This window comes from Cottoperca gobio, chromosome 1 (assembly GCF_900634415.1).
Source record: "Cottoperca gobio chromosome 1, fCotGob3.1, whole genome shotgun sequence".
In the NCBI taxonomy this organism is placed as follows: domain Eukaryota; kingdom Metazoa; phylum Chordata; class Actinopteri; order Perciformes; family Bovichtidae; genus Cottoperca; species Cottoperca gobio.
Window position 1 is genome coordinate 2854900 of NC_041355.1, and position 10652 is coordinate 2865551.

A 10652-nucleotide genomic window follows, 5' to 3' on the forward strand; every position below is an offset into this window, starting at 1 on the left:
CTGCTGTGTGTTCCTGTATTAATTGTGGTGATGGGGCTTTTTATATCTGCACTATAACTGCAGTTTGTGTAGTTGGTGATTTATAAATTTACAATTGCTTCAAATCTGTCAAACTTTGCTTTGACAATTCTTGTGTGACCTTATTGTGTAAATAAAGTCCTCAAAATGACAGAAAATATGACTTATTGTTTTTCCTCCAAACCTATATATATGTACACACGTGATGTATAATCTGGAAGTTTTGGATTTCTAAACCTTTCAGAAATTAATAGTTACAGTAATCTTATATAATGTTAACATTCAACATACTGCAACAATATTTTCTTATCAACATCCAGCAGAAGAAGTGTGTGATTAATCTGATTTAATTAGTTTGATTTAGTGTTAATACTGTATTAAAATATACATTATACATACATACATGTATCTTTAACAATCACAATCAATTCTTGCATTAACTTTGGCACAGATAACATCAGGGTAAGTGAAGAGCTATAGCTGTGCTGCTATAGCTGGAACTGGAATCTGGAAGCTGTTACTACTGCAACTGATTTTATGTGTCTGGACAATTGTCAACATAATCTGTTAGCCTCTGTTGATTTAAACATGTAGATAACCCCCTGACCATCTCATGACCTCTCACATTGTCCCTCTAGTTATTTACAGCTAAGCTACCTCAACATGGACCCCACCGCCCTGGGACAAAGAGGTTTTAATTTTTGGATGATTTATGGCTGTCACTTAAATTATGCACATATGCTCATGTTGGCTGATATGTGTGTTTAAAAATGTTTTACTTTTATTTTTTTTGGCAACTGTCACATTTGTACACATTTGTTGACACTAAATACCTGTTTTATTAACTAATACCTCTTTTATGAAATATTATATACTATTATATTAAATACAGTAAACCTGTGTATAGATGTGCAGTAATAATGATTAGTGAATAGTGTATAGTGTATAGTTTAATACAGAATTGTACTATAAAACAAAATTACAATATCATACTTTAAAATACAGTTACAGTTACAAAATTAACTGTAAAGCACGCTCACTGTAAAGCACTGTAAAACATGATTAGATTAAAGGCACTTTAAACAAGTAATTGGCAACAGTGATGCAAGTAAATTATTGCAAAAATACAATAACATGTATGGGGCAAGCTCCAAAAACACAGGATATTTAATCTAATGCTTCCCATAATGTAACTTGATTCGTTTAAATTTTCCCTATAATAAAAGAGAAATGTCAAAAGTATATCTACCCAAAACTAGGTTAACTTTATGAATTATTTTTGAAAAAAGTCTCTTTGATCTTTGGGGAAATAGGCCATTTCATAAATTCTGAATCTAATTTATCCATAATATATATTTTCATATCAGGTACTTGTTCCGGTTCAGTAGGTTTTTTATTAAATGTTTTACTTTATTACATTTTTCATTCATTCACAAGATTAATTTACAAACAGTATAGCAATCATTACGATTACAAAATGTTCATCATGTACTGGCTGAACAGTAACCACCTGAGATATAGACATTTAAACATGCAATACATAGATTCTACATAAAATATGAAAATATATTATGCAGAATAAAACATAAAATAATCATAACATAAATTAATATTATTTTAATAATATTTAGAATAATAATGATAATAAACATAATTATAAAAATTGACCAAGCAATATTTATATATTTATATTACATATATGGAGATGTTTGGCATATTGGGACGTCATCATTCATTTTATGGACATAGAATTAGGTTTTGTTATAGTAGCATGTGGGGTCTTTAAGGAGGTGATTGTCTTATAAATAAAGAATTTAGCTAAAATTAGTAAAACATTCATCATGAAGTAATTTTAAACCTTTTTTTTTTTGTCTCCGGTCCAGTAGGTGTCGCACTAAAATCCGTCAAACTGTTCAATCTGTGTCACGTTTCCGCTCTCTGTTCTTCTTCGTTGGTTTATTTAACGGTAAAGGGAAGTGTCCTCCATGGTGTCATTGTAAGTGTCTTGAGGTTGAATATCCAAAAACAAGCAATGTCTGGCTACACAGCGGACGAGAAGCTCCGCGTCGAGCAGCTCTCAAAGCTCCGGAGGCAGTGGCTGAAGGACCAGGAGCTCAGCCCGAGGGAGCCCGTGATACAAGCTAAACCTGCCGGCGCCCTCGCCAAGTTCTGGGCTGGCTTTCTGGAGCCCAAGAGCCTGTGGAGGCTTTACGTGAGTCCCGATACACAGCTAACGCTAGCTAGCTAGTAGCTAGTAGCTAGCTAGCTAGCTAGCTAGTAGCTAGCAAAACAACCACTGAAGAACAAACTGAAAGGTTGACTTAGTGTAACTTCTGTCCGTTTTTATTAAAGCTGCCAAAGTATAAAGGTTAACTTGCATCAAACGTGGTGAAACTGTTAACCCCATTTACTTATTTCTTAATATAATAAGAGTACATTTTATTTGTATAGCACCTTTCAAAACATAACTACAAAGTGCTTCACAACAGCAACATAAAAACAGAATCCAATGAAATGACAAAAGCATTATTAAATAAGAATAAACTCAAATGTAAGTTAGTTATACTGTAACAACATATTAAAATGATACAGTAGAATTGATTATTAGACAGGCTTGTTATTATTTCGTCTGAGTTGAAAATAATTTGTGAATAATATTGTACTAAATGTATGTTTGACTATTGTATGTAGGGTTTTATCAGTATGTCATATTCTGCATTGACTTTATGTATGGATAAATATGGGGAAATAAAACTATTAATAGGGCATTGAATAAAATAGCTGTGTTAAAGGTAAGTGACTTATAAATGGAGTACAAACTGAAGAGGGAGGTTATAATCAATAACCATTTACATATGATCTCTCCTATTTAACTGTAACAGTCCGACTTTAACTTACTTAACTGTACATTTGAGACTTCTCTGAGTTTCTTGGGGCCATCCAGTATTTATCCGAGGCCACAAAGCAACACCTATTCTGATGTCATTTTTTAGCACACTTTATTTGGGAGTATTTTACAGCGTAATATTCGTCATGCATACACTTTTCACCCACTCAGCCTCAGGTATGCGTGATCTGTTTGCAGCAGTCGGCACAAACACTGTGATTCATGATGAACGTCTTTTCTATTTATAATAACCTGTAATCTGTATCTCCTTACAGACCTACAAAGCATACAAAGGTGGAGTTTTCACGTTAACACGGCTGTTGATACCTGCTTGGGTTGTTCACTACTGTGTGAAATACCATATTGCTGTAAGTCAACTTAATGTTAAACATTATTTGTGTAACAGAATAGAGATGGCTGACATGTTACACATGTGGTTCATATCTGATAAACAGAATTATAGTTAGACATATAATTGTGTGAAGGCTTATGTTTCTGAACAGCCTTGGATTAGCTAATGTCTTTTTATTTACTGTTATGTGTGACCTTCTCTGAGCTATTCTTTTATGCACTTGCACATGTAAGTTCCTGAATAATACCATATGTGTATAACTATCTAGGCAGTGTTGGGGCGTAACTATTTACATGTAACAGTTATGTAATGAAATTACAAAATAAATGTAATCTGTTACAGTTACTGAAAAGACACATGTAACTACATTAGTTACTAATCAAAATGTTAGTGATAACAAAGAAGTTACATTTGAATATATTATCTTTTCTGTAAAATGTGGACATGTAGGATATAATATTCATGCTGTTGCAAGTTATATTGAAGAACTTCAGTACTGTTTATGTTTTAGGACTTTTCACCTTTTATTGCCCAATTTAAAACATCTGTTATGAAAGTAATCAACTGTAATAATTTACATTACTTTGAAGTAATTAAAATAGTTGCATAACATTTTCTCCTGTTGCCTATAACATTTCTAAAGTAACTTTAGCGGTAGCATTCAAGTAACTTACTACGAAAGCAGGAGCACTTTAGAATGACGTATTTGCATCATCGGCTTTATTGCATGTTCTTTCATTCTCTGTTGCTTTTGACAAACAAAGGTACTATACATCATGTACTCAATGCACGCCGGTGTCGGCAGCTTACTAAAAACAATGTCATTGTCCTCCACAGCTACGGCCTTATGGCATTGTGGAGTTGAAACCAAGGCTGTTCCCTGTAAGTATGGCTCGTGTTTTAATTCTACCAGTGTACTTTTGGTCTTCCTATATTCATTATAATTGTATAATTACTATATTTGTAATGTATATTATGTGTACATACAGCTGCATATTGGCTTGCTTTAGCCATAGTAGGATCTGAATGTCCCACAGTCTGATTCCACTCAAACAGTCCCGTGATGCTTCTCTGACATCAGCCCAGGAGAGCTGCTCTCTGACTTCAGCCCAGGAGAGCTGCTCTCTGACTTCAGCCCAGGAGAGCTGCTCTCTGACTTCAGCCCAGGAGAGCTGCTCTCTGAGACGTCTTGATGGAGGTGGAAGTATTTCTAAAAAAACTTTGTCCTTGTTTTTGTGTTAAGGGTGACACCATCCTGGAGACGGGTGAAGTTATTCCAGATCTCCCTGAGACCCATGGTCATCACTGAAGCTGAAATTTTTCAATAATTTTCTGTTGTAAAAACTGTATATGCCAATAAAATATTACAAAGTCATTTCTGAGCATGAGTGATTTTACGAATGAATGTAAAAAGTGACATATTACAGTGATTATTAATTTATGTTCTTGATGCTTCCATAAGTGAGAGAATGTATGACTGAGAAATATGTTTCAGTTCACTGCCAGATCACTTTAGTTAAGAAAGAAATAAAGTGTTGGTTAGCTCAACCTTAGTAGGGAGCAGGTAGCTGTTAATGCCATATTGACAACACGTTACGTCTTTTGTTTTATACTTTATTTATAGCAGGTTAATGGGGTGGAGATGTAATACAGGGAAAAGCATTTAAATGTCATAAACTAATATATCAGTTTGCAGTATTTTACAGAGGGCTGGATAGGTAGGACGCAAATTCCAATTCTTATGTTGGTTTTAAATTTATACCAACTCTGGTACAGCATAAAGTAATCCATTAAAATACTGTATTTCCACTAATGAACATAAAATGTGAAATTTTGTATTAGAAATGATAAAATAATATATCACAGCATGTAGTGCTAAACCTTATGCTTTATGATAATAAACAATATGATTTAATTTTCAGAGTCATTAAGCCGGTAAATACATTTATACATTTCTTACAAACGTTTGTAAAGTATTGTCTCCTGCAGCACCAAACATTTAACTTTCACTACACCATCTAGGTCTTGTAAGTAATATTCTCATAGCATCATTATACGCTACTTAAAGTCTCTGTAAGATTGCTTTTCTGCAGTTTGATCACAAGTGTGCAGTAAAGGGGTGTACAATATGTAATTTATGTGGTTCTTAAAAACGCAAATATGGCACATTTATTCATTGTTTTTTATTATTGAAAAGGAAAATGTATAGCAATATGGAGAGTGAAACACCATCAGTAGTAGTCTCTTGAAAAACACGAAACACACAATTTAAAAATAATAAAAAGAAGTACTAAGGCATCAATAACTTTCAGTAGTTTTTTTTGCTGTTTTCTTCTTCATGTACTCCAGTAATTTGCAGTATAGTACCAGTTCTCACGTTAAAAAAAAACACAACATCAATAAGGGTTGTGTCTTAGTGCATTTACATTTGTGGATGAAGACTGTACCAAAAATAAATAAAGTACTCAACAGAAATTCCGTTGTCTAATCCTCCACTATGCTTTCAATGTAATATCATTTCTGATTTCCGGCGCTTTTATTCTGAAGGCCGGAAGTGGCTTGTACCTTGACATTTTTAAAAGAATACGCTAAGCTATGGGGCTGTTATGAAGCCAGGCGGCCGGTTTCGTAAAGAGTTGCTCCTGGATGACAGTTATGTAGAAATGAATGGATTTCTACAAGACTGAGAAGGATAATCGATTGTCAACAGCATACGTGCCCGAGGAAGGCGAAAGTAAATATTGTACAACTTTTCTAACGTCCTAACTAGCCTTTGAGGTCCTAGCCTACCTAGCTAACGCTACTTAGCTATACCGCCCTAGCCTTCTTAGCTAGCTTGCTAACCAAGTTCACCTGTTCGCAGGCTAAGTCAGCAGTTTCGATCAGTGGAATTGCCAATTCCCCCGTCAGGAAAGTTTGTGGAAATGTCCGGATTGTTGAGATGATATCAGCACTTAAATCCGACGTATTTCCAACTGTTGTAACACGAACGAGACCCACTTCTGTGCGCGGCCACGGCACGAGCCTAACCGGCTAGGCTAACTAATGTTAACGCTCACCGAAAACATGAGTGTCGTTTTAATTTTGGGTTTATTCCGACGTGGTCTTATTATTGGTGACACGTCTATCAAGATTAGCCCTAGATGAGTATGCATCTTATGTGTACGGCTCGAATAGATAGTGATAGTAGTAATATGTCACGGATTGTCAACAGTTATAACACTATCCCTCGAGTTAAACACCGATTTATGTTATTTATTCTGTTCTGTTTCTCATCACAAGACATGTTTGTTATTATGAAAGCGTGTTCTATTATGGAAAATTCAAATAGTTTGTTTATAGGTTAGTAGATGAGTAGGCACGTGTAGGGTTCTTGGATGTATGTAAGGTTATTTATGTACACATTGTGGAGAGACAGTTATGTTCTTGTTATAACTAACTAAGCTGATATGTCAGAATAATGAAACTAAACATTGAGAATCTTATTATGTAATATAAAATAGTATCTGTTGAAATATTTTTTGTTCATTATAACTAGAATAATGAAGATTACCTGTATGTGGACAGGCATGTTAACAGCAGTAGGTCATAATCCTCCGCAATGATGTGTTGTTGAATCTGGTTTATACTGTATTTGTGAAAAGACGAGCTTAACTCTTGTTTTCTTGTCATGGTACAGCATGTGCAACTTGAATTGGCACATCAAATATGATTTTCTGTGCAGGTCTCAGTTAGCAAACCTGTCAGTTGCCTTATGAATCTGATGCATCAAATTGACTTGAATTGCATATTGTTTCCAATGAACAGTAAAGTGTTTTGTGCAGTTGTCAGGTTTATTGTAAAATGAAGATACTTAAGTTTATATATCTAATTTTAGACTTACTGCACCACCTCATTAGAACTCTATGGCTGCATTACCATTCTTGTTTGGTGTGAGAATTCCAAATCAAAGTTTTAACCTTATTTTTCTTATCATGTCAGATCATGTCAGCAATCAAGATTGCCCTGCAGCAGAGCCAGAAGAAGGGCAGAAGGAAAATCTCTGAAGCAATGTCTGCCGAGGTGTCTCCGGACTCCAAGTGTCCCATCTGTTTGGACATATTTAACAACATTTCTTACCTGGACCTCTGCCTACACAAGTTCTGTTTCCGCTGTATTCACGAGTGGTCCAAGAACAAAGCTGAGTGCCCTTTATGCAAACAGTCATTCAATTCTATCTATCACAGTATAAAATCGGAGCAAGACTTTAAGAAGTATGACCTGCAGCCGGTGGAGAATTCCTCTTTTGGGACTTTTGGGGGAGTGCGGTTTAGATACCGCACAACTCTTACGGGAGTCCATCGACAGATGCGAGGAAGAACCTCTCCACCTCCAGATAACGGAGTAATGTTTGAAGCTTCAGCAAACCCTCCACAACAGCCCCAGGACCGTTACATCCGGCGCATGATTATGAGGTTGGCAGCCAAGAGGAAAGCTGCGAGTGAAGGGAGGGCAGTGAACAATGTCAGAGAGCAGGAAATGGTAAACTTTAGGAGGGAATTGTACAGACAGGGGGTGAGGATTCGTAACATCCGGGACGGTGGCCGCTCCAGAGAAACCTCCGCTGAGTTCTTCCGAAGAAATCCTGCCTGCCTACATCGACTGATCCCCTGGCTAAAAAGAGAACTAATTGTGCTATATGGGGCCCACGGCTCTTTGGTTAACATAGTTCAACACATCATCATGTCGCGCATTACACGTTATGATATGGAGGATGGAGCTATTCTGGAAGAGCTCAGGCCGTTCCTTCAGGGGCGCACAGAGCACTTTATCCATGAGTTCATCAGCTTTGCAAAGTCTCCCTTCAATATGGAGGCCTACGACCAGCATGCTGCATACGACTGCCCAGACCCTTCCTCAAATGAAGACAGCAGCTCCAATTCGTCTGTAATAGCTATCTCAGAGGATGAGGAACACTCAGTGGATTTGGACCCACCAGGAGAATCCACATCTACTCTAAGCCACTCTATGTGGGATGATGAGACGCCGGGGCCATCGTATTCTACCACCGCAGAGCAGAGCAGGGCAGAGTGTCTGTCGGTCCTCGACTCAGACTCAGACTGCAGTTTACAGGAGGAGACGCGAGAGTTTGCAGCGTCTCCACAGCAAATGAGTGCTCATAACCAAACAGACGTCATTGAAGGTGAAGTCAACAATGCAGAGTGTCTGTCTGATGACAGCGATGACTGTGTCATTGTGAATTTTGTTAAGCCAACAGTAGATAGGACTCCTGAGCTGGTCCAGCTCTCCTCTAACTCTGATGAGTCTGACAGTGAAGATGTTAAAGCAGTGCCTCTTCTACCTCAACACATTCGCTTCTCCAGCCTCAGTCCTATAGCTTCACAGAGCAGTGATCCAAGTGGAGCTGGGCAGTCAGAAAATGTAGAAACGGTCCACTATCATCAGTTGGATTTAAAAGAAAGATGTAGCTCTTCAACATCCAGCAGATACAAGACATCCAGTAAGTCAGACAGAAAAGACACAGATAGACAATTTGACAGTAATGATAGAACGAGGGAGAGGCGCTTGTCAAAAGACAGAGAGCATAGGAGAAAGAGGAGGTCAAGAAGTGCAGAGCGCAGACACTCCAGCAGGAGCCCGGTGATCTCCCACAGCAGTGTCGGCACTCCGTCCAGAGAAAGAGGTTATTCTCACTCCAGTGGCAGAGACTACTCAAAATCTGACAGAAATTATAAAAGGAGGGACATTGATCACACCTATCAATCATATAGGCATTACAGCCAAGAGAAAAATGATAGTGGGACGCATCACACAGAGAAGAGGTCCTACCACTACAGTAGCCGCAAGTACTCCGATCGGCACTCTTGCTCCAGGAGCCCGAGCAGGGACTCGCGGAGATGTGACAGGAGGCATTCTCGTTCAAGGACTTATTCCAGCAGTTGCTCCCCTTCAACGAAAAGGAGACCTCACAACAACAAGCCTGGTGGGAAGAGGAAATACAAAACAAGACATTTGGAGGAAGCATCCAAAAACGCACCTTCCAACTCAAATGCTGAAGGTGACTCTCCCATAGTGTCAACGAAAGAAAAGAAAAAGAGCAAAGAGAAACGTAGTAAAAAATCCAAAGACCGGTCAAGAAAGACGAGCAGGAGCGTCAGTGTGGAGCTCGTCAACGAGGAAAACTCTAATGAGCGAAGCAAACGTCACCATAAGAAAAAGAAGAAACACAAGAAGAAAAGTAGAAGGCACAGGAGCAATGAACGCACAGGAAAGCACTCCCCCACTGTCATTACCATCGATAGTGACAGCGACACTTTTGCCAATGACAGTGTCACCCAGGCCAGCAGCACTAACAAGGACAACCCCATCGACGATACCGCAGATGACCCAGTCGGCCCAGTTGACTCAGTTGACTCAGTCTGCCCAGTCTGCCCAGTTGACTCAGTTGACTCAGTCTGCCCAGTCTGCCCAGTTGACTCAGTTGACCCAGTCTGCCCAGTCTGCCCAGTTGACTCAGTTGACTCAGTCGACCCAGTCGACCCAGTCGACCCAGTCGACCCAGTCGGCCCAGTCGGCCCAGTCGACTCCACCCCCCCGGACTCTCAGGAGTAGTTGTATGGAAGTTGCGTGTGGTGGGAACTGATGGGTTCACTCTCAGCAGCTAACGCCTGCCAGCAGTATTTTACATCAGAACACGTATCCCTTTAAACGCCACGACAAGTGTTTTCTGCATTGACAGTTCATTGGACGCTGACTTACATGACTGTGTTTTGATGCCTAAAACAATACTATTTAACATGCAAAGTGCCACTATGAACAATGCAGAATGGAATTTTATTGGGAGTCGCACATCCTTTAAGTGTCAATTCTTATTCAGGAAATAAATTTTCTTTATTAGATGTATTTTAATTTCTATGGTGCTCAGGGATAATATTGATTACAGTGATCTTTTGTCATCAGTCAGTTTTATTCTTGAGGCAAAATCATTTCTACCTGCTGCACATGGAGTAGTACTTATTATCTGCAGGTGGTGTTTGGATTTCAGAATGGGCTCTTTGGCAATTCATTTTATTTAAAATAAATTGTAAAGAGCAACTGTTTGCTGTTGGTTTTCTGTTTTTATTTCATGTCGGAGCAGGTTAAGTATGGTTGAGGTGATATTACGGTAATAATAGCTGGGACATACATTTGCTAACTGTCTTAATGTGACTTAAGCTAAACTGAGGCTTTGTTATTTTACTAACTCAATGTGTGTTTAAGATTTTAAAAAATATATATATTTAGTTAAACTTAGTTGTTACATAAAAGGCAGTGTAAACATATTTATAGAATCATTATATTTGGGTGTTGGTGTTTCAACACGGATAAACAGATTTATTTTTAAACCCCTACGTA

General features: G+C 38.1%; 2 protein-coding genes across 2 annotated transcripts; both read left to right on the forward strand.

Moving 5' to 3' along the window:
• The first annotated feature begins 1967 nt into the window (after positions 1 to 1967).
• On the forward strand, positions 1968 to 4632 carry ndufb6 (NADH:ubiquinone oxidoreductase subunit B). The gene is made up of 4 exons (XM_029435133.1): positions 1968 to 2230; positions 3181 to 3273; positions 4095 to 4139; positions 4501 to 4632. Exons 1-4 carry the CDS (start codon positions 2051 to 2053, stop codon positions 4564 to 4566), a joined length of 384 nt encoding a protein of 127 aa, XP_029290993.1. The 5' UTR covers positions 1968 to 2050; the 3' UTR covers positions 4567 to 4632.
• Positions 4633 to 5806: 1174 nt separating this feature from the next.
• toporsa (topoisomerase I binding, arginine/serine-rich a) lies at positions 5807 to 10156 on the forward strand. Its single transcript, XM_029433787.1, has 2 exons — positions 5807 to 5991; positions 7239 to 10156. Exon 2 carries the CDS (start codon positions 7242 to 7244, stop codon positions 9867 to 9869), a length of 2628 nt encoding a protein of 875 aa, XP_029289647.1. The 5' UTR covers positions 5807 to 5991; positions 7239 to 7241; the 3' UTR covers positions 9870 to 10156.
• Positions 10157 to 10652: the final 496 nt, after the last annotated feature.